The following is a 24165-nucleotide window of genomic DNA, read 5'->3' on the forward strand; positions in this document are numbered from 1 at the left end:
CATGGGGGATCTTTAGCTGCAGCATGTGAACTCAGCTCTTCCTCAGGAAACTCAGAACTCCTAACAGGCAGAAGGACTCTGTAGCAATTTCAAGGCTGCCTCAGAGAAAGAACTACACAGAAGTGTGTGACTTTTGAACTCTGGGAATGACAGGCGACAGGCCCATGGACCCACCCTACTTCCATGCCCCACAGCCCATGGCGAGGCTCCACACAGGCCCTCATGAAGACACAAGACACAGCAGGACACAGAGGGCCAAATGTTCCCCTTTATTACGGTTCACTCAGTTTCCACAGACAGACACGCTGGCTCAGGCAGCTCAACTGCCAGGTGGAGAATGGTCTGTGTTTCCCAGAAACAAGGAGGGGCAGTGGGCACCAGCAAAATGCAAAAGCAGGTCACTGGCCAAAGACCTGAGGATTCCCAGAACTGACCTCAGCCTTCCTGCACCCCACCCTCAAGCCAGACCATCCAGCAGAGATGAACCTGTGCCCAGCCTCCACTTCTGGTTCGGTTCCCTCCCCAGGAAAGTGCATAGATGCCTGGAGACGCAGCATCCCAGGGCCTGGACAAGCTGGGCCACACGCGGGTATAGCAGGTCTTCCAAAGGGCAGAGCCAGGGCGTGGCCATACAGGCCTGAGCCAGGAAAGAGCAAAGGCGGGTAGGACAGGAAGCTGACGGGAAGGAGCATCCAACAGGTCAAGGATGCTGTGCTGGCAGTGAGACCACAGGCCTCCTGGAGTCACCAAAGAGAGAGAGGGAGAGGGAGCCAGAGGTCTGGGCAGGGAGAGAGGGAAGGGGAGAACCTAGACCTGGGGTCTCTTTTCGGGTACTAGGGGCTGTGACAACTGCTTTCCAAAGAGAAAGTGGTAGAGGAGAGTCAATCACGCTCTGGCCCGAGCCTAAGGGGCCATTAGGAAGGTAACTTCCCAGAGGCCCTGGTTCCCCTTATAGGAAAATGAAGTACCTGGAGCTCAAAGCTCAGATAGCACTTGGAAAACCAGGTGCTGGGTTCTAAGCTGGAGCCACCCAGAGTGGCCAGGTGGAGTTTGTTTTTTCAAGCCAAATTGCCCAGGTGGGAGGTGGGGGCGATGAGTGAGAAATGGGCAGCTGCTCCATGGGTAAGAACCCACCCCTCTTCAGGCCTCCGAGAGAGCCAGGACCTCTACCAACAACATTCTCACAATGCCTGGGACACAACAGGCCCACAGGCCTTTATCACTGTCCTGGAAAGGAAAGGGGGAGTTCTAATGGGGGTGAGGAAGGGCCAAGAATCAAGCCCAGTAGACAGAGGGGAGCAAGTAATCTCAATATGATAAAAAAAAAAACCAGGAGCCAGAGAACCTCCCCTCCCACCCTCTAACCTGAAACCACATTCCAGCTATTGTGTCTGCTCATAGGGTTTGGCCCGCGCTTATTCCTAGACCTTGAGTTCAAGTGCCCAGAACTGCCCTATGCCCAAGAGCAAGCTGCGTGGGGGGCGGGGGATCGGGGCAGGGAGGATGCATGATCCCCTCTCAGTTGGTCCTGCCTACCTTCTCTTCTGAGAAGACTCATCCCTCCAGGACCAGTCCTCTGAGCCTATCCCTTCTATCAGACCCAAACAGAACAGCTATTGCTCCCAGGAATCCAGTGGTCATTCAGAGACACCCAGCACCTGCCCAGTGGGCTTGGGTCAATCAGACATCACTCGGAGACCAGTAATTATTTACAGATCCTTTGTTCCAGCTGCACCTTTGGGCTTCCCAGGTGGCGCTAGTGGTAAAGAACCCGCCTGCCAATGCAGGAGACCTGAGTCAGGAAGATGCCCTGGAGTAGGAAATGGCTACCCACTCCAGTATTCTTGCCTGGAGAATCCCATGGACAGAGGAGCCTGGTGGGCTACAGTCCATAAGGTCGCAAAGAGTCGGTCACAACTGAAGCGACTTAGCAAGCATACAGCTGCACCTTTACACCTGAAAACTGCCCAGACACCACCCAGCTCTTCAGGGAAAGCAGTGCAATCTGCCCCTGTAGATGGCAGACATCACCTAGCACACAGTAGGGGTAGGGCAGGAGAATCAGGCCACAGCAGCTGCGAGTGTGGGGAGGGACACAGGCAGAGGGGCTCGAGGGGGCTCTGGGAAGTAAAGGAGGAGAAGGCAAGGCAGGGAAGAAAGGACCCTGCCTTACATTTCCATCCCCTTCGGGTCAGGTACCCAGGAGGGCTCCACGTCTCTGGCTGTGTGTCCTCCCACATCAGGGCTCAGGCTCAGCTCCCCTGTCCTCTGTCTGCTTCCCGGATCTGAGAATGGGCTTCAGTCTCAGGAGCAGATATAAGTGGGACCCTCAGCCTGGAGGAAGACGAAGAAATGCCACATGGGGAAGAGAGGAGCCCTGGGGAGGCGAAGAGACCACAGGAAGCAGGAGGAGAGACAGCAGGAAGAGAGAAATGGAGGAGAAGGTGGTGGGAGGTGGGAGGTGGGAGGGGAGGGCAGAGACCCAGATCCAAAGGAGCAAGGGAAGATTCCCTGCAGGTCTCCACCCTCCCCACCAACATCCCCAGGAGTGCTAAATACTGCTGCTTCCCAGGAAGCCCAAAACTGGAAAGTTTCAGCTTATAACCTTGGGAGGGGGCCAGGCTCTCTGCTATGCCTCCACTGCCCCATGAGGGGTGCCAGGGCCGAGGTCAGACGGAGCAGCCTGATGGGAGGGTGGAGGGCTGGTTTAGTTCTAAACGTACATCTAGCACCACAACAGAGACCTCCACTGCACACTATTCACAAGGGGACACAGACACAACTACCGCTGCACGGGGCAGCCCCGAGTGCAGCGCACAGCTCTCACGGTGCTGAGAGCAGAGTCAAAGGGTGCGGGGGAGGGGCGGTACATATACATACATACATATATATATATAACTCTGATTCTTTGTACAAAGTGCGGGAGGAGAAAAAGGGAAGGGGAACCCTGCTTGGTCACCACAATAGACCCCGTGGTTTGAGCCCCCATCCCACCGGCCCCCAGCCAGCTCCCGGTCGGCTTGGCTGGTTCACATCTCATTGGAGTATGTGTAGCTGGGGGTGGCAGAATACTGAGTCTGCGGCTGATTCACAGCGCCCTGCGCTGCCCCCATGGCTGCATTCTGGGCCGCCTGCTGCACGTGCGGGTTCTTCCACGCTCCCGTGGTCCACTCCTCCTGAGCTTTGCTGAAACTCCCCCCGCTGCCCCGGTAGAATTTATGGACCTGTAGGAGGAGGAGCACAAGGAAGGGTTAATCAAGGAGAAGAGGCAGCCCGTCCAGAAAAGACGTGGGAGCCAAAGGTAAGTCACCGTAGAAGCCAGTCCCCCCTCCGACCCGTGCCCTGTGCACTGGGAGCAAAGTCCATTGAGCCATCCCAGAGTGAGTCCCTGGGAAGACCACTGGGGCTTTCTGTAACTTGGGAGAAGGGTTGTTACAGACCACGGTCCCTCCCAACACCACTCTGTAGCTCTCGAGGCGTCCACATACCATGCTGAGGGCAATGAAGGAAAAGACGGCCATGACCGTGAACAGGACAGTGGGGACGAGCATCACCACTGCTGAGCCAACGTTTGTCCCGAAGAAGGAGATGGTGGCAATCCAGCCGCTGCAGAGACAGGCCAGCTGTGGGGCTGCTTGGCACAGTGATGGGTACCCAGGAGCCGCCCCACTAGAGTAAGGGACCTTCTCATTGTCACAGAGAGAGAGCATATCAATGGATGGACAGGGCCTGTGTCAGTGGTTTAGGAAGAACCCTTGGCTCAGGAAACAAGCTTCTCAGAACATAAGGCTTCCTTCTCTTGGGTTATCTCATGATGCTTGATATCTCTCATCACCCCTAAAAACCACTGTCTTATTCTCCTCTGATGCTATGCTGTATCTACTAAGTTATCCTGAATCCCTTCACACTTGCAATAACTCATGGTGTTCCCACAGGCCAGGCAGCTTAGCCCACAGAAGTAAGCAAAGGACACACCCCAGTTGCCACCCGGCTAGCCCTGGGTCAGTCCCAGACACCCCGGTCTCTTACCAGACACCCCAGCCTGGGATGCCCACAGCCTGGATGATGCTGATGACCAGCTGGGCCATGAAGGTGAAGAAGAACGCCATGAAGCTAAAGGAGCTGTCAGTCCTGCAACAGAGGAGATGGCTCCCGTCACCTGGGTAGAGGGACATGGCTTCCCTGCCTTTCAGACTTTCAAGTCCTTCCAAGTGTGAGTGAGTACACAGGGGATCTTAGTTAAGGGGTCAAAATGGGAGAGCATTTACCCATGGATCTTTGTAAGTTTCCATGCGTTAGACCTGTGTGTGCCACATTGCACAGGGAAAGATCTCCTCATGAATGGACCACTCAGTGGTACATGGCCGGCTGGCACAGAAATAGATGTTGTGGCAGGAATAAACAACCCATGTCAAAGGGTTGGACAACCCTACTGGCACCAAGACAGGAGGCTCCAGTGGTACATGAGTAGAGGCCCCACAAGATAGAAAGTGCTGTTGGCACAATAATGGATACATGACCGGCTCCAAGATTATAACCTAATTGGCACATAAATGGATGGATCCAATTGGCAAACATTAATATTAGAGGCCCAATTGGCACTGAGAGGGATAATCCATTGGCACAAAGATTGAAAATCCCACTTGACACAAGGCAGACACCCAGTGGCACTAAGACAGTTAGCCCTACTGATACATGGATGGGTAGTCGCTTTGGCACAGAGTCGGATGCCCTTGTTAGCACGTAAACAGTGTCAGTGGCACATGGATGGCTTGTCCCATTGGCATGTGGGTAGATGGTCTAGTTGGCACCAAGTTAGCCAGCCCCATGGGTACTGGGATGGGCAGCTAAACCATGACAGGTAGCCCCACTGGCAAAATTTATCATTCAGCTGGGGAATGGAAAACAAGAACAAGTCTGGTCTCTATGTTGTCCCACCCAAGGGTAGAGTGAAGAAGGAAGGACCTAAGAGGGAGGCTCTGACTCCCAGCCTTCTCATTCTGGCTGAGAGTTCCCAGGAAGCCTAAATCCTACCTGGCAGTCTGAGCTGAGGATAAAGGGAAAGTGAGCTTGGGGGACAGCAAAAAAAAAAAAAAAAAAAAGTGAGAAAAATATGTAGATAAGAGACAGGGGAGATGGGCAAAGATACAGGGTTAGGAGCTGGGTTCAGCACCCATCACTTACTTGAAGGCCTTGTAAATGGGCCGAAACCAGCAGACGTAGGAGCAGGGTGTGAAGAGGATGAGCCAGAGAAAGGCGAGGCCAAAGTTGGTGGCTCCCCCGCCTCCGATCAGCCACGCGAGACAGCCCACCAGGTTCACAGCCAGCGTGACGCTATTCACTGCAGACCCAGGAGCACGTAAACAGACACCAGACAGACAGCAGACACGCACACAAACACCAAGGCCCATGCGGAAATACACAAGCACCCATACACAGACATACACCCCCATAATTCAACACAGACCCACAATCAAACACAGGCAAACAGCACAAGCACAGAAAGATACAGACATACACAAACACACATGCAAACCACATTTATACAGATGCGTACCCGCAAGTCACATCAGCCAATACACACACAGAGATACATAAGATACACATATAACATACACACACAGAGGGGTTATAGACTGTAAGAAAGATAACTGGGAGCTCAGACCAACCCCCAACACACACACCCATTCCTGGGGATCTGAGAACTCCAGAGAACGGTCTCCCCCGATCAGGAACTCAGAGTCTCAGCCTAGCAAGTCCTGTTGAAGAGCCCCAAAGCCTCAACCTGGGAGAAATGCTCTTCTTATAAGTACAGCCTCAGTCCCTGGCCTTCCCAGACCCACAGTAATCACCAAGCCCATGGCACAGGAAACCCATCTTCCATCTTCTCTTGCAAGGTAGGGCATGAAAAGGGGAAAGGAAAAGGAAACGTCTCTTTACGTCGTCATACCATCTGCCCCACACTTATATAGGACAGGCAGCAGAGGCTGGGATTTCAGCCTTTCTTTAATCCTATTACGCCACCTCCTCCAAGAAGTCTTTCATTACTGCAGTCTTATTCATCTCCCATCCCTCTGACCTCCTAACAACTTGGGTGCTCTCATGTTTCCCAAAGGACAAATCCCAGCCCATCAACCAAACTAGAGGTTCCCCAAGAGTGAGACCCAGGCTCCTTCTCTTCCATGCCTACATACTCTATAACTAAACCTGTGAATCACTGTATTCCTGAGTTACAGCCAGCAGAGACCTCAAGTCTCCCCATCTGATGCTTGCACTAACACACACCCAGCTCCCTTCCTCCAATGTTGTCAGCCCAAGGCCCTTTCCACTAAGACTTGCTGAACAAGGACGCCCCTGGTGGTCCAGTGGTTAAGACTCCACCTTCTAACACAAGGGACGGAGGTTCAATTCCTGGCCAGGGAACTAAGATCCGATGTGCTACAGGGCAACTACTGAGCTCGTGCTCTCTAGAGCCCGTGCTCCACAACGAGAAGTCCTTACACCCCAACGGGGGAAAAAAAGCCCTGCATGCCGCAGACCCCTCATGCCACAGCGAAGATCCAGCACAGCCAGAAATAAAATAAATTAAAAAAAAAAAAAAGACTTGCTGAATAAACAGAGGAAAGAAGGCCTAATCTTGGCTTCAAACAGCCAGGCGTCTATGGTCTTGGCTTCTGAATAGAACTCTTTAAGCATCTCAAGGGTTATATACATTTCCTTGGGAACAAAGCATCTGGCCAGCACCTAGTAAGGACTTAGGAAGATATTTATAGCCCTTAAATCCAGCTCCTGGATGAGATCTTCTCAGGGGCAGAGTTCCCAGAGCCCAGGGCCACCGCTCCCGAAGTCTGGCCTGACAATGCTGTCACATGAGAGGTACACCCCTCGCAGGGCCCCTCACAGTGAGGGTAAGCATTTCTTTCTGTGAGTTTCAGCTGTGTTTCCCTCATCCCTATTTATTACCACCAGATTTCCTGGATTCATGGTGTTCTCACTGATTTTATTTGCTCTTTACATGGAACACTCATTAACCTGTTTTTATTTTGTTTTGTTTTCAGTTTTAGGGTTTTTTTAACCCTGTTTTTCTATCGGTTTACATCTCTCTTCACAGCCCCATCTCTCTCCAGCTCATTTGATCTAGTACCCTTGTTGTAATTATTCTATCACAGACCATCAGAAACCGGAGCCTTTAAAACTCTCAACCTCAAAATCTTAGAACCTGAGAACTTGAGCTCTTAACGCACATCCACATGGAAACGCAGCGATCACTGAGCCAGTAGCCTTTTTCCTACAAATGAGGAAGCTGCAGCTTGGGAAGTGGAGTGACCAGCCCAGCCTGGCCACTATATCCCAACTGAACATTCTTTTGGAGCAATCTTCCAGAGAAAGCAAGAAAAACGAGGCTTTGAGGGGAGGATTCCTCTCCAAATCCAGACTCCTGAGGTAATCACCAGAGGTTCCCTGGAAAAACACTCCCATGAGAAGATAAATGAGGAATTGCAATGCAGGCAGAGACCCCTCACACGCACCCAGCTGCTCTGTGATGGGGGCATGAGGAGAGGCTAGATGGGAGGTGATGGAAACTGAGGCCTAGCTGGGGAGTCGGCCCAGGAGAGGAGCCTGCAGGAGCCAGGCAGGGATAGACGCTGCAGGTGAGGCTGAAGGACCCGGGCCTGGGGGCACCCCGTCCCAGTGCCCAGCACCCGCCAGCACCCCCCTCCCCGCTCCCCAGTTCTGGAACACCCCCACCCCACAGCACTCACGCATCCAGAGGTAGTAGAGGCGCTTGGTCATGCTGAGATGCTGAGGAGGGATATCGGCCTCGAAGTCTTGGTAGAAACATGGCTTTAGCGGGATGAATTTGGGCAGTGGTGGGAAGTTGTTCACTTTCTCTGCGGGTGAGGCGCATTACACAGTTTCACCCTGAATACTCCCCTCCCCAGTGACCTGATATGATCGCTCTCCCCGTGGCCTGGGCTGCCCTCTCAGCCCCTGTGGCCACAGGCCACTTCACCATCCCCAGCAGCTCTCCTGCTGCCTCAGCTCTCCAAAGTGGCCCTGAGGCAGCGCCACTGTCAGAAGAATAAAAACAGTAAACACCGTCCATCAGGCGTGGACACTGGGTCAAGGGTAGTTCTGGGCAGAAGCAGCAGGATGGTAAGTCTGGAGATGTGGGTTCCAGCCTCCACTGCAAGATTCAGTCATCACCGTTCTCTCCAGACCTCCGTTTATCCAGTGGGATGGGGATCAAACTAGATGGTCCCTACAGGTCTCTCCAGTTCTGAGCCTTTGGAAACCAGACAACCCAGAAACCAGAAGGAAAAGGTCTCAGAGTATTAGAGTGATGGTGACAGAAAGGATGGGGACTGAGCTACCCATGTCACTCATCGGTCAGATGGACAGGAGGGCCAGGGCGTCAGGATGGGCTGTCTCTGGTCCCCAGGTTCAGAGGTCTGACAGACAGCTAGACAGTGAGGGTCTTTGATAGCAAGTCTCGGTGGGGGACCAGGGGAAACCTAGGGGCAAGAGGACCAAAAGAATCTGATCTTCTTTTAAATGGACCAGGGGTATAAGTGGACCAGGAAAAGGGCCACCCACCCTACATCACTGTCATGTCCTACCCAGTGGGTCCACCCTTCCTTTACCTGACATAATGGCACCCGCTGGCCCAGTGGCCTGTCCACGCTTCTTTGTCTCGAACTGAAAGGAAAGAAGAGTCAGCGAAGGTTGAGTGAGGATCATGGCTCACCCAGCCAAGTACTTCTTTCAGCCTCAGCTGGGCTGGAAACTCCCTGGAGCAGGACCCATCTCACAGAACCACCATTCCACCAGCTCTACCCTTCCAAGGACTCCTGCCCTTGACCTCCAGGTGTAAAATCTATTTTCAGAAAATCCCAGGAGAGGGTGGGAAAGGAACCTGGGAGGCCACCTCAAGCAGGTGCAAGTCAAGTGACAGAGAAAGCGTGAGGAAATTCTATTCTTGACCTTGAACACGGCAGAGCCCTGCCTGGCCTCAGTCACAGGCTGGGCTCCCCTCCCCCTGCCTTTGTCTCCAGTCATTCATTCACTTCTTGAGCATTTATAATCTGCCAGGCACTGGGGAGAGAGCGTAAAGAAGTGGTCCCTGCCGTAGGCATGAAACAGTCAATAACCTCGGCCGTGAACAGTATAAAAGAGAAGGATGGCTATGAAACCATGCAGAGCATATATTAGGTGATCTGGTCTGGGGAGTCAGGAAAGCCGTAAGGGGAGACCTGAAGAATACAGAGGAGTTGCCTGAGGCAGGGCAGCCTCTTGCACAGATCCTGATGTGGAAAGAGCTTCATGCTTCCGAATAAGGGAAAGAAGGCCACTGTGGCCAAAGCAGAGAGTGCGTGGAGAGGGAGCAGGAATGGAGGTGGGCAGGGTGGGATTCTTGAGGCACTTAGGAGGCCAATTAGAAGGGGCTCCAAGGTGGCTCTGGAGTGTGGGGAGGGGAGGCCCTCATGAAGACTCTCTGCCAGCTTACACCACTGAGCAAACAGTGGGCTGTTTACTGAGAGCCCCGTCATGAGAAGAGCCACAGGACTCCAGGGAAGAAGAGAAGCTTCATCGTGAACACACAGAGTCTGAGGTGCTGTGAGAACCTCCAGACAGGACAAAGCCTTGTAGGCTTTGGGAATATCTGGGTCATGAGCTTCGCAGGAGGCCTGTGCTGAGACAGACATCAGGTAATGGTTGGTGAGTGCAGGTGAAGGAAGCAAATGAGAGCATGTTACCAGACAGTAACTTTGATAGATAAACACAGATATACTGAGAAGCAGGAAGTGGTCTATGGCCAAGCACTAAGGCAATGCAGCATCAAAATTTGGGCAGAGGGACTTGCCTGGTGGTCCCAGTGGCTAAGGCTCCGCGCTCCCAATGCAGGGTACCTGGGTTCGATCCCCGGTCAAGGAACTAGATCTCACATGCCGCAACTAAGAGTTCTCTCTAAAAGATGCCACAGACTGCAAGGAAGACTGAAGACCCTGCCTGCTGCAACTAAGACTCGGTGCAGCCAAATAAATAGATAAATAAAAATAGTAAAAAGAAAAAAAAAGTGGGCAGAGATTTCTATAACGTTTAAATCAGGCAAAACGAATCTATGGTGTTAGGAGTCAGGAGAGTGAAGGGAACACAAGCATCAGGAGTGCTGGTCAAGGTCGGTTCCTGGACCTGGGTGTTGCTGACACAGAGGTGTTGATTTTGTAAAAATTGCTCAAGCATACGGTTACAATTTGTGCACTTTTCTACCTGTTATACTTCAATTAAGAGTTTGCTTTAAAAGAAAAACAAACCTTTCTAGAGTTCCAGTCAAATTCCTCTGGCTCTATTGAAGTTTAGGCCATCATAATCTTTTGTGGTCCCTTTGTGATATGCAGAGACATTACTTTGCCGACTAAGATCCGTCTAGTCAAGGCTATGGTTTTTCCTGTGGTCATGTATGGACGTGAGAGTTGGACTGTGAAGAAGGCTGAGCACCGAAGAAATGATGCGTTTGAACTGTGGTGTTGGAGAAGACTCTTGAGAGTCCCTTGGACTGCAAGGAGATCCAACCAGTCCATTCTGAAGCAGATCAACCCTGGGATTTCTTTGGAAGGACTGATGCTAAAGCTGAAACTCCAGTACTTTGGCCATCTCATGCGAAGAGTTGACTCATTAGAAAAGACTCTGATGCTTGGAGGGATTGGGGGCAGGAGGAGAAGGGGACGACAGAGGATGAGATGGCTGGATGGCATCACTGACTCGATGGACGTGAGTCTGAGTGAACTCTGGGAGTTGGTGATGGACAGGGAGGCCTGGCGTACTGCGATTCATGGGGTCGCAAAGAGTCGGACCCGACTGAACTGAACTGAACTGAACTGTGATATGAAATCATATACAGATGTAAAAACCTAACAACATCTACCACAAATGGAAAAGATAGACATGACAAAGACAAGCATGAAATGGTTCTTTTACACAGCTGCATTAATTGTAACACTGTAATACCAAAAGACTGGAAACAATTGACATGTCTATCAACAGCAGACTGGTTAAATAAATGGTACTGGCTGTTTCTCCATGGAGGAGGAAATGGCAGCCCATTCCAGTATTCTTGCCAGGAAAATTCCATGGACAGCAGAGCTTAGCATGCTGCAGTCCATGGGGTCGCAAAGAGGTGGACATGACTGAGTGACTGAGCATGCAGGCACAGTTACTTCTAAAAATACTGATATGGAAAGAGCGCCACAATTACAAGCAGTTGAAAAAATGCAATGCGTAGAATAGTTTATGCTACCTTTCATGTTGAAAAAAACATAAAGCAGGGGAGAGGAGAATAAAAGTACTTTTTGCTTTTGTCCCCAGAATCCTACTCTAGTTATCTACCCGCAAATAAGAAACAACTAATATATGTTTTCGGGATGATGCTATTTTACAGTAGCAAAATGTTGGAGGCAACTGTTCGAATGAACGTTGTATATCATTCACTAGAGTAGCATGTAGCTGTAAAAAAGAAGAAGACGGTATCTCTGAACTTCTATGGAATGATTTCCAGTATATACTGTTAAGTAGAAAAAGCAGGGAATTCTCTGGCAGCCCAGGGGTTAGGACTTGGCGCTTCTGCTGTAGGGGGCATGGGTTTAACCCTGGTCAGGAAACTAAGATGCCAGGAAACAGACAGAGCCACCAGAAGTGGCCAAAAAATAAAAATAAAAAGCAGAGTACAAATTATTGTAATTAGAATGCTACTTTTTATATAAAAGAAGGAGAAACAAGAACATGCATTTATAAGTTTGTTTCTGCAAGAGAAATACAGAAAGAATAAATAAGAAACTAATGAAATGGTCGTCCATATGATGGAAGGGCTAGGCTGAGTAGTGAGACTTCTCTGCGAAAATATTTTTACATATTTTTTTACATACAATGTCTTACATATTCAAAAACTTACACCCAAAAGAAATGAAAGTCTAAAATTGAAATAAACACAGGGATTTTCCTGGTGGCCCAGTAGTTAAGACTCTGAGCTTCCACTGCCTCGGTCCCAGGTTCAGCTGGAACCCAGGACAGGGAACTAAGATCCTGCATTCTGGGCGATACAGCCAAAATATATATATATATTGGAGAGAACCACTAAAATTGAAATAAACAAAAACAAATTAAGCTATCTATACAGCAAATTGATAACACAATCACACAGGAAAAAGAACTGGCCAAGCGGCTTGATCCCAGTACTGTGTTCTCTTAAAAGGATCTATCTCAAGAGCAAAAACAACTAGAAAGAAATCTAAAATCTTAGCAGGTTTACTGTTGGTATTAGTGTGGTGACTGAAACTTTTCGTATGTACCATAGCAGAGAACATATGACAGAATGTGTGTGTGTTGTTGGAACCTGGGTTCTCAGTGTTAGATACGGAGACAGAATATGGAATATGCAAAGATAAGAAAGAGTCCTGTGATGCTGGGTTTAAATTGGAGGCATCAATGTGAACTCATGTCTTTAAAAATACGTGGTTGGTCCCAAGCCAGGACAAAGAAGTACAACATCAGCCTAGAACATCTTGTGGTGCCAGAAATAAGCAGGAATTCAATTAATTAGAACATGTCAAAAGGACACCAATTTGAAGGGGCTACCAATCAGACTCTGATGCTGGGAGGGATTGGGGGCAGGAGGAGAAGGGGATGACAGAGGATGAGATGGCTGGATGGCATCACTGACTCGATGGATGTGCGTTTGAGTGAACTCTGGGAGATGGTGATGGACAGGGAGGCCTGGCGTGCTGCAATTCATGGGGTCGCAAAGAGTTGGACATGACTGAGCGACTGAACTGAACTGAACTGAACCAATCAGCCAAATTTGGGAGAATTCAGAGCATCAAAAATAATGACAGTAATATAACATGTTGAGTTTGAAAAATAATCCAAAGTGACACTCATTTTTTAAATGAGGGAGGAAGTAAGAAAGCAAGCTCTTCTTTGCAGAAGAATGCTAGCTATACATGTAGGAGTAACAGAATTAGAAAATCTTCTAATTTTGCAATCATGAATGTCATAGCTGATTCACACAAGGATCCGCAATGGCTGCTAAGTCTTTCACTAGGTGAAAGATTGTTGGGGAAGAAGACAGTCACAGAGTCTTAAAGACGACTTACTAATTACAAAGGAGAACAGGTACTTTTACTGCAAAGAAAGTTGGCAGACGCCATCTTCACCAGGTGATCAAACTCAAACTTACCAATAATGGGACAAACAGACATTACGGCTTCCCAGTGTGATATACCAGGAGGGGCAGAGCATCACCTATGTAGTATTCCTGCCCCCAGATATTTAGCTTGAATCTAGTCAAAAGAAACAATCAGTCAAATCCAAGTTGCGGAGCATTCTATAAACTAAACTGGCCAGGACACTGAAAAAATGCCAACATCCGGGACTTCCCTGGTGGTCCTGTGGTTAAGAATCCATTTGCCATTGCATGGGATATGGGCTCGACCCCTGGTCTGGGAAGATCCCACAATCTGCGGGGTAACTAAGCCCACGCACCACAACTACTGAAACCCGAGCGCCTAGAGCCTGCGCGCTGCCACAGGGGAAGACAAAGAGGAACACTACAACAAGGAGCAGCCCCCACTCCGCTCAGCTGGAGAAGGTCTGCACGCAGCAAAGAGCACCCAGCGCAGCCATGAACACATAAATAAGGTTTTTTAATGCCAACATCCTACAAGACAAAAAAGAAAAAAGATACGGGATTCTCTAACCTAATGGAGTCTAAAGCTATATGGCAACAAAAACTGAGTGTAAACCTTGATTGGATTCTGGTTCAAGGGGGAAACTATGGGATATCAGGAAACTTGAATAGAGACTCTAGATAATATTATTTGGGTCTATGTTAACATTTCTTGGGTGTGATAGTGTTCTTGAGGTTATGCAGGAAAATGTTACTTTTCTTAAAAAATATGTGCTCCAGTGCTTAGGGGTAAAGTATTGTGATACGTGAATCTTCAAATAGCTTAAGAAATAAGGAATAATGAATAGATATAGACAGAATCCGGAGAAGGCAATGGCACCCCACTCCAGTACTCTTGCCTGGAAAATCCCATGGACGGAGGAGCCTGGTGGGCTGCAGTCCATGAGGTCGCTAAGCGTTGGACACGACTGAGAGACTTCAGTTTCACTTTTCACTTTCATGCATTGGAGAAGGAAATGGCAACCCACTCCAGTGTTCTTGCCTGGAGAATCCCAGGGATGGGGGAGCCTGGTGGGCTGCCGTCTATGGGGTTGCATAGAGTTGGACACGACTGAAGCGACTTAGCAGCAGCAGCATAGACAGAATCAAAGCAAATGTTAACAACTGGTGAATCTCAGGGAAGTTACATGAGTGTCCCTTGTTTTATTCTTTCAACTTTAAAGTTTTCAAGATAAAAAGGAAAAATATGAATAATATCAGTTAGGAATGATAACACACTGAAAGAAAAGAATGTGAAACTTCACTATAACACACAAAAGAAAGGGAGATGGGAAGGAAAAGTTCTAAGACAGAAGGAATGATATAATTTTTAAAATCTTCATTTTGTAACCCCTATGTAGAACTGACACACACAGGCAAGGATTATCAATGGCTGCTTAAACCGCTGGGTGGAAGACGGCTGGGGAAGAGGGGAGACACACAGTCTGAGTATCGCCCCCCGACACCACCACCACATTATTTATTAATCACAAGAGAGAAAAGTTACTTCTATAATGAAAGGATCTGGCAGGCCAAGTGACCAAACTTCTCACACTTGCCTGATTATGGGACAAAAGGACATTTTGTGCTTCCTGACGTGATTCACATAGAAGAACACAACATCACCTATGTAGTATTATTGCCAAAATGTTTAATCTGAAAATAATTATTATAAAAAAGAATCTGACAAGTCCAGATTGTGGGAAATTCTCCCAAATAAATGTTAATGTCATGAAAGATAGAAATTGGTAGAGGGACTCCGAGAGGAGACTTGCAGGAGATTGCAACCAAGTGTAATGAGTGGTCTTGGATTTTTAAATCATAGCTATAAAGGATGAGTAGAGAAATTTGAATACAGACTGGATAGAAGATATCACTGTTCCTGCTGCTGCTGCTAAGTCGCTTCAGTCGTGTCTGACTCTGTGTGACCCCATAGACGGCAGCCCACCAGGCTCCCCTGTCCCTGGGATTCTCCAGGCAAGAACACTAGAGTGGGTTGCCATTTCCTTCTCCAATGCATGAAAGTGAAAAGTGAAAGTGAAATCGCTCAGTCATGTCCGACTCTTAGCAACCTCATGGACTGCAGCCTACCAGGCTCCTCTGTCCATGGGATTTTCCAGGCAAGTAACTATTAAATTTCTTAAGTGTTGTGGTTACATAGGATAATACTTCGGTTCTTAGAAGATACATGCTGAAGTATTTAGAAATATTATGTCTTGTCTGCTACTTACTTTCAAATTGTTCTGTAAAAATGTCAGGAAATTTCCTGGCGATCCAGTGGTTAGAACTTATGGCAATCATTTCACAATATATACAAATTATCATTATGCTGTACACCTGAAAGTAATATATGTCAATTACACTTCATAAAAATAGATAAATATTTTAAGTCAAGAATAAATATATAGTTGCATTTGGCTATATATACACAAAGAATCAAGAATCTCTAGTAGGACATCAATAAAAAAATAATTGTGGTTCCTAGGGGACAGAGAAACTGCATAGACTTGGAGTAGATGGAAGGAATAATTTTTACTATGTATCTGTTTTTTTTTCTTCTTCTATTTTTGGCCACACCATGATGCATGCAGGATCTTCCAGACCAGGGATCAAACCTGTGCCCCCTGCAGTGGAAGCACGGTGTCTTAACCACTGGATGGCCAGGGAAATCCCATTTACCATGTGTCTTTATACCATCAAATCCAAGGTACCATCAACTTTTAGATCATTATATTATTTACCAAAAGAAAGAAAATAAAACCCACCAATTTATAAAGATAAGATGCCAAAATTTTAAAGACACAGACATTAAAATGTTTTCAGAAATATCAAAGTGTTTATTTTAGAATTGATGAAATTCAGGACATCTTTTTGAATTATGAATCGTGTAAATGTATTACCTGTTAAAAAAAATATATATGAAAAGAAAATTCAAGCAGAAGAGCTGGCAAAGAATGAACAGGAGCAGTTGATGAGGCAGGAGGAAAACCAGGGGAGTGTGAAGTCTCCAAAGCCAGGAGTAGAGAGTGGACAGGCGTGACAGCTGCCACTGAGAGGTCCGGCATCAAAAGGGCTGGACTGAAAACTGTTCAGTACGCTCAGCAACAGGAAGTCACCTGTGACCCCAGCAAGGACTACTCTGGGGGTGGTAGGAGCTGGGCTGAGGGCTTGGGGGTGGTAGCAGCCAAACTATATGTTCATAGTTGAACATGTAAGCTGAGAGCAGGTATAGACAACAATTTGAAGAAGCCTGCCTTGTTAGAGAACAGAAATAGGGTAATACTTGGGTGAGACAAGTGGTTCAAGGAGGGACTATGGCTCAGGGTTGTTTGTTTAGGATGTAATAAGCTTGAGATGTGAAGTTTCAGGGAAGAGTTGCAATTACAATAGAGACAGAGGTTAATTAATGGAGCAAGCCTTTGAAACAGGGAGAAGCATGGAGTCCAGTGCAAGGAGGTGGGAAGAAAAACATGATGCAAGCAGATGGGGGAGGTCTGAGGCCTTGGAAAGGACAGTGAGAGTCCCACATAACGGCTTCAATTTTCTCTGCAATATGGGAAGGAAGTTTGAGTCTAAAGGGAGGAGGTAAGAGTAGAGGATGTAACTAAGTCAATGGGCAATTATAACACAGTCTGAGAAGTGCTCCAGGAGAGCAAGTACACAAAGCTGTGGGAACCCAGAGGAGCAACTCCCTGGTCCATCCTGGAGGAGCCAGGGACGGCTTCACAGAGGAGGTGATATCAGAGCTGAATCCTGAAGGACAAATAAGAGTTGGCCAGGAAAAGAACGAACCAGAAAAACATATGCAAAGGGAAGGTCAGAACTATGGCATGGCAAAATTAAGACACAGAAAGAAGCAGAGCACAGATAAAGCCTAAAGTGGAAGGAGTGAAAAAAAGGCAAAAATAGGGCCAAGAGATGGGAGGGGCCAGTCATCCTGGCCTTAAAAGGCCATGAGCAGAATTTGAGCTTTATCTTCTGAGTCTTGGGAGCAACTGAAGGATTCTATTCTTCTTTTAAAAAATTATAACCTCAAAGTTTTTTTTTAAATAAAGTGAAATTATGTTGCTTTTTAGCAACATACATAAAAATATCTGCAAGTTAAAAAAAATCAAAGTCCATAAAGGAGAAAATACAAGTTCTTCCAAAATCCACCTTCTCAGAGGTCACCCCTTTAACAGTCTGACCTTTAGATTTCTGGTTTTTATGTATACATAAGCATATATGTGGAGAAGGAAATGGCAACCCACTCTAGTATTCTTGCCTGTCAAATCCCATGGACAGAAGAGCCTGGTGGGCTACAGTTCATGAGGTCGCAAAGAGTTGGACACAACTGAACACACACACACACACACACAAGCATATATGACAAAAATGAGATCATTTTATACATGCTAGTTTATAACCTGGTTTTCTCCACTCAACAATATCTCATGAAAATGTTTCACGTCAATGAATGCAGGTTATTTCAACCTTTTCAATGACTGGTCAACCAGGTCAACAATGTCCCTGGCCACGGAGCAGTCAGTTGTGACATGGGCTGATTCTGGAAATTAGAAGGTCACAGCTTCAGGGAGTGGTGGGGCAGAAGGCAGTTGCCAAGAAATGAGGCAATACGAGGAGAGGAAGAGGGATAAGTCTAGCAGACTAATTTTTAAAAAAACTCAGCTGAGACTTTAATATAACACAGAGAATATTAGTGTCAAGAATGAAATACCATACATTAAAGGATTAATAACCGTCTCTTGATAGTGAGATTATATTATTGTCTTTCTTTTATCTTTATTTTCTAAAATGTCTACAACAGTCTTACATCACTTTTCTATATCACTATTCACAAAGTCATAGGTTTAAAACAGCAGCAGCTAGAGGAAGACATACAGTGAGATTTCCAGATAGGAGACTTGAGCACATTAATAAGCAGGGAAGACAGTATTGTTAAGGAAAAACAGCAGAGTACTAAAGATACAGTAGAGGGGGAAAGAGCTGACAGACACCGCTATCTCAGGAGACGGGAAGGGCCGGCATCCATAGCACAGAACGGGTGAATTAGACTAGGAGCCCTAGGATTCAAGAAATAGAGAAACACAGGTATGGTTCCAACTTCTACACATACCACTCAACTAACCCTCTACATGAGTAAAGGGGCTTTGGGATAATGGTCCAAGTTCGGACTACTCTTCCCATGGAATAGGATGGGCAGCTGACGGGAAGAGGAAAGTGATGACAGTCCCGAGAAGTGATGAAGGGACAGCTGAGGCTGGAGACCCTCCATGGAAGCAGAATGAGACTATCCCGGTATGTGATGGCCACCAGAAGTTTTCCACATTCTTAGTGTAGAATCCAGAACTGAGGAGACTGGGGGGTGGAGTGGTCTGCTCTGGGGTGGGACACACGGGCCAATGGCACGGTCACTGAGGGCAAGAGCCGGTTAAAATCCAGGACCATGGAGTCCAGGAAGGACATGGTAGGTGCCATGCTCATGAGATAGAGAAAATGAAAGTGTCAGAGAACTTGAGGTCTCCTTGAGGTCCCAAGGCAGGTAAAGCAGAAATTGGACTGTGGTCAGAGAACAATACTGGGGTTTCAGGTTTCAGAGGTGGCCACATGCCAGCGATGACCAGACTCAAGTGTAGCCGGCAGAAGGAGTAGCTGAAGGAGGCATCGCCTCACATGAGACAGTGGGATATGCAATGGGAGACTGCAGTCCAAGACTAACGTCCTCCAGGAGAACAAAGAAGAGAGGCAAAAGGATAGTGGGCAACAGCTAGATTGTAGGAGCCTCAAGGGAGGAGGCTGTAACCTTGGCTCCAACCTGACCCCCATCTGGTCCCAGGCTGTCTCCCAAAGGTGTTACAGAGAAGTCAGTGTAGCAAAGTACTGACGGTGGGAAAGCCAGCGCTCAGGGCCAGAGCACAGGGCAAGGTTGCCTTGTTTGTAGATTGTTAGCCCAAAGAATTTAGGCTTGGGAGGGCTACAGAAGGCTGAGGTCACAAGAATGGAAGGTTCCAGGATTCTCTGCTCTTCTGTCACGGATTAGCCTTTATACTTGGGCAGGGGGAGAGGGGAGCAGCAATGACCGACCTCTGCGAACCAAAGCTCCTAAACTGCAAAAGGAGAGAAGCAGCAATTCATTCCTCAACTGAGAGTCTTTCATAATGTTGCGAGGTACTGGGAGTGCTACATATCCCCCTAAAGATGCAGGGCTAAGGGAACATTTCCTTAGTTATCAGTAAGATAGCAAATACTAACTGAAGTTTGTTCTAAAGACAGACTATAATTTATTCCATTTCTAACTGTGAAGTTGGGGGGACAGAAGGTCCCACAGTAAAAAGAGTGAGGTCCACGCCAAAAAAGAAGGGAGTCAAGTCTGGCCTCAGATCAGGACAGATACCTGTGGTTTGTTCCAGGGCTCCCTACTCACCAGCATGAGCCCCATGCTTGGCATAGAAATGGTCATTTTCTTCCTGCCCACCCAGAGCTTATCTGCTAAGATGGAAGTTTCCCCCTCCAGCTCTACCTCTGGTCTCCTTACCCCACACCCAATCCCATATCCCCAGTCCTGATGTCCCAGAACTATGACTCTTTCTCAGAAAACACTACTCTCCTGGCATTGCTCACACTGTGATGACTCTCCAGTTGTTGAGTTGCTAAGTTGTGTCTGACTCTTTGTGACCACATGGACTATAGCACTCCAGGCTTCCCTGTTCTTCACTGTCTCCTGGAGTTCGCTCAGACTCATGTCTACCGGGTTGGTGATGCCATCTAACCATCTCATCCTCTGTTGCCCCCTTCTCCTCCTGCCCTTAATCTTTCCCAGCATCAGGGCTTGAATCTTTCTCAGAAAACACTACTCTTCCGGCATGGCTATCACTGTCCTGTGATGACTCTCCAGTAGCCCCTACTGATCTTGTGCCTGGCAGTCAAGGCCTTGTGTCAATCAGCTACAAAGCTCCCACCCACCACCTTCTGCTTCTCGTCCACACACTGACCCGCTTCCCAGCTTCATGCCGATCATATCGAGCCATCCTGTCTGCTTCCAGTGACCCTAAACCAGAGCCCTGCCAATTCCTCTCAGTCCTACTATTTTTCTCATATCCCACCTCTTCTGGAAGCCCTTCTAGACATCCCTGCTGTGCCTCCCACTATTTATATTCTGAACCAGTTATTGGGCAACGAATGCTCACTCATTCTCATCCAATCTCTTCCTGGTTCCATCATGGACGGGGCTTCCAGGAGGGACCCAGCACAGAACAGAGCACAGAGAACAAGTCAATCACGTTGTTGCTTAAGATGTGGACACAAAGCAGAGGAGCTTGGAACCTTCTATTCTTGTGACTTCAGCTTTCTGTAGCCCTCCCAAGCCCAGGGGTGGGAGTGGAGCAACGGATGCCCTCCCCACAATCAGGCTAACCCCACAGTTCCAAGAACCCTGCTGTACCTCACTTCTTCCAGCATACCTCAGAAACTCCAGACTGTCAGCAAGAACGGAAGGGAAGTGCAGCCTGCAGAGGAACAGCTGGGGGGATGGGGGCAGGGACAGGAAGAGGAAGGCAGAGGGAGAGGGGAGAAAAGGAAGAGGGAGAAAAACTGAGAGTGAAGCTCTAAACTAGAACAAGCAGCTTCCTCAAGGGAGGTCAGTACTTATTCCTATTATTTTATCCCAAGAGAAACGTGCTGGCAAAGAAATGCCCAGAGAGGGGAATCAATTTGTTCAAAGGTGGCCAGCCAGCCAGAGAAAAAGTTAAAAAAGGAACAGAGCCCAAGGTTCCTATCCAGAGCTCCTCTCCCAGGATCCTGCTAACTCTCCATGGCTTTGCTAGACCTAGGAAGACCCTCTTTCTGTGGCCCAGTGACCAGTCAGTCCTCTCTCAGCAATTCAGGCTCACCAAACCCAGATCATATCTCAACTAGCAAGATCTGTGCAGCCCCAAACAAAATCTCCCCACAAGAACCATTCCCCTCTTTCAGAGGCCTGCCCCTTGAAGACAGAACAGGTGGGGCATAGGCTATAAAATTTTCCAGACTTCCCCACTCCATGGGGGTCAGTCACACGGCTGGAATCACGGGCCAGGCTTCCCAACAGCTATGCTTGGTTCCCCCCTCTAGGCCTTAGTCCAGACCATTCCCGGAAGTGCTCTCTGTTACCTCTCTTGTCATCCAAATCTCACCTCCTGGAAGAGCAGACTCTTGTTCACTGGCTCTTGTCTCCCTTTCTCCTTGTGCTCCTGGTGTCCACAGGAAAGTCTGCCTGGCCCTCCCTAAACCCCTCATCCTGGATTTGGGGCATTACTGGTTTGAACCGCCTGAGATGGCAAATTCTCTGTCCAAGACTCTACTTGGTTCCCCCAGCCTCTAGACTGGGGGCTCCCAGAGGCAGGGACCGAGACGGGTTCCCAAGTATCTCCCTCCATCTTCATGACCGAGTCCTGTCAGCGTTACAATGAGCTCCATCTGGGCCCTCCACATACCACTCGGAAGCCCCGTTGGACCCCAGGCTCAAACCAATGCACTCATCCGGAAAACCGGAGGCGGCTCAGACCAGCGGTCCAAAGGCCGGCCGCTTCGGATAGGTGGGGGCTGGCTGGGGAACACAACGGCTCCTCCTGCAGGCGCCTCTTGTCAGGAAGGACCCCCAAAGAGGCCACAGTCACCCGGCCGCGTGCGCCAGGAGGAGGGCCACAGGAGGAGGACTGTTTGCTGGGAACGCCAGGTGGGCCCAAGGCCCAGGTTCCAGAATCCAGGGGTCTGACGTCATCCAAGACCCGGGTTCCCTCTGCGGGAGCCGGGAATGGGGATGGTGAGGGCTGGGGGAAGCTTGGGGCACCCGAAGCATTCTTCCCCCGCCCTAACAGGGAAGGTCACCTCGACTCCACCTCTCCAGCTCGACCTGCCCCCTGCATCCAAAGGTGAAGCGTAGCAGGTACAAGACTGGAGATGGGGTGACCCTCCCTCCACCTGCGCCCAACCTCCCTGCAAAGCCCTTCTCTGGGCCCTTGGGCCCGGGACTCACCCGCCGCTGTCGTTCGGCTGCGGAAAGGCCACCGCGCTGCGCTGCACCCAGCGATGCGGCTCGCAGCCGGCCGCGAGCCGCTCCGGGGCTGGAGACGGGGTGCGCGCGCGAGCTCGCGCACGCGCGCGCCTCGAGCCAGTTCCTCGCGCGCCCGCGCCACCTCGGCCTGCAGCAGCTGCTCTCGCGAGATTCCCGAGCTTCCACTGGGCCGCGACTCCTGCACTCGCGAGAAGGAAGGCCTGGCCGCCCCTACACCTTGCAGGAGCTGTCCGAGGTGCTAAGTTCCAGACTCTGGGCCGGATCAGGTTGTGGGCAGGCACTACGCGGACAGGAGCAAGTCGAGAACGTGCAGGAAGAGATCCGGATATGGGAGTCTGGTACCAACAATCAGAGCCTCAGCTTCCAAATCTGTAAACTGGGAGAATAACCTCCCATGCCAGTTCCAGGAGCCTCTGGGTGTACCAGAAAGGAAGAGGGAGAGGGAGCTTCATAAGCAGGAGACTGACGAAAGTCCTTCGGATCTACAGGGCCAAAATTACAGAGAGGGGATAGAGGATGGAAGATTAAAGATGAAACATAAAGAGTCAGAAATGAGACATAGACAAGGAAACAGAAATCCAAAAAACCGACATAGAAAGACAAGAGAAGAGAGCCATGAACACAGAGGCACAGAAACATGAAGACAGAGTCATGGAGAGATTAAGATTTGGAGAGGGAAAAAAGACAAGGAAAGATAAAGAAGAGAGGATGGTGAAGTGAGAAAGAGATAAGAAATAGGGACAGATAAGCTACATAGAAGAGTAGAAAGGGAGAGGCTTAGAAAGAAAAAACAGAAAAGAGAAAGAAAGCAAAAAAGAGAAAGGGAGAGAGAAGAAATAAGAAAGATACTATGGGTTTCCCTGGTGGTCCAGTGGTTAAGACTCTGCTCTCCCAATGCAGGGGGCCCGGGCTTGATCCCTGGTTAGGTAACTAGATTCCCCCATGCTGAGACTAAGACCTGGTACAGCCAAATAAATAAATATTTAAAATACAGATTTAAAATAGAAAGAGGCTAATATACAGAGATGAGCACTTAAAGTTAGTAGAGACTAGGGTAAATGTTATAAAGCCCAGAATCAATGAGATTTGCCAGAGACCCACTTGGAGAGATGAGGCTGGGAGTGAAAGATAGACAGGCTTTCATTGTGAGTGATGTTTTCATATGTAAACCTCCTGTGGGATATCTACAATCAGGACCACCCTCTATCCTACCAGCCAATAAATAGCTCCTGCCCTTTATGGTGCCCTCCACCCACACCATCCTGGGCCTAGAAGGGGGCCTCAGTGGGTGGGAGACACTGTGGGGATTCTTTGCCCAGAATAAGGACCCCATTGTATGGTCTCAGCCTGCTGGGAATGGGGCCTCACTCCCACAGCTGGGTTAGAGAAGGGGTGGGAGTGAAGAAAGGCAGACAGGAGTTAGTGCAGGAGAGGCAAGAAAAGGGAGGGAGCCTCAGAGGCTATGGAGTATTGAGCAGGACGCATAATCTATGCAGGACAGAGGAGTCATGGGCTACAGAGCAAGACAAGGAGATTCTGCTTTTGAACCTGTCCCTGGTTCACTGTCATAATCACTGCCCTCTATATTGCCATAAGACAAGCTTTAAGTGATTTACAGAGTTATGAGAGGACCCAATGAAATGATGAATGTGACCCTGAGGAGGTTATCAAGCATGACTCCTACAGAGGAGATGTTGGGAGTCCATGTGGGCCTTAGGAAATATATATGGGTTCACATGAACCTCCAGGAGAGGGGTCTGAGTTTGAGCTGAAATCTACAGTGGAGATATTTCGGATCCATGGGAAATTTACAGGAGATATTACGTGATCCATGTGGATCCTACAGAAGAATTATTGGGTTTCCTATATGATAGCCATAGATGACCTTTCC

General features: G+C 48.7%; 1 protein-coding gene across 2 annotated transcripts; it reads right to left on the reverse strand.

Annotated features, from left to right (window-relative positions):
- On the reverse strand, positions 248–22359 carry SCAMP5 (secretory carrier membrane protein 5). Of its 2 annotated transcripts, XM_018066375.1 has the most exons (8): positions 22236–22316; positions 20683–20741; positions 8646–8700; positions 7764–7892; positions 5185–5341; positions 4030–4131; positions 3489–3606; positions 248–3224 (listed from the first exon to the last, which is right to left on the reverse strand). In XM_018066375.1, the coding sequence occupies exons 3-8, from the start codon at positions 8650–8652 to the stop codon at positions 3030–3032; spliced, it is 708 nt and encodes a 235-aa protein (XP_017921864.1). In that variant the 5' UTR covers positions 8653–8700; positions 20683–20741; positions 22236–22316; the 3' UTR covers positions 248–3029. The 2 variants fall into 2 exon arrangements, with proteins under 2 accessions (XP_017921864.1, XP_017921865.1); XM_018066376.1 differs by lacking the exon at positions 20683–20741 and having other exon boundaries at positions 255–3224; positions 22236–22359.

The sequence above is a fragment of the Capra hircus genome, chromosome 21 (assembly GCF_001704415.2).
Source record: "Capra hircus breed San Clemente chromosome 21, ASM170441v1, whole genome shotgun sequence".
NCBI classification, from domain to species: domain Eukaryota; kingdom Metazoa; phylum Chordata; class Mammalia; order Artiodactyla; family Bovidae; genus Capra; species Capra hircus.

What these genes read in the sequence shown, in the direction of transcription:
- SCAMP5 (XM_018066375.1), bottom strand. An exon ending in ATCCCAGGCTGGGGTGTCTG is followed by an intron (nt 3,607 to 4,029) that starts GTAAGAGACCGG and finishes CTGTCTCTGCAG; the next exon opens with CGGCTGGATTGCCACCATCT. An exon ending in CCTTCATTGCCCTCAGCATG is followed by an intron (nt 3,225 to 3,488) that starts GTATGTGGACGC and finishes CTCCTCCTACAG; the next exon opens with GTCCATAAATTCTACCGGGG.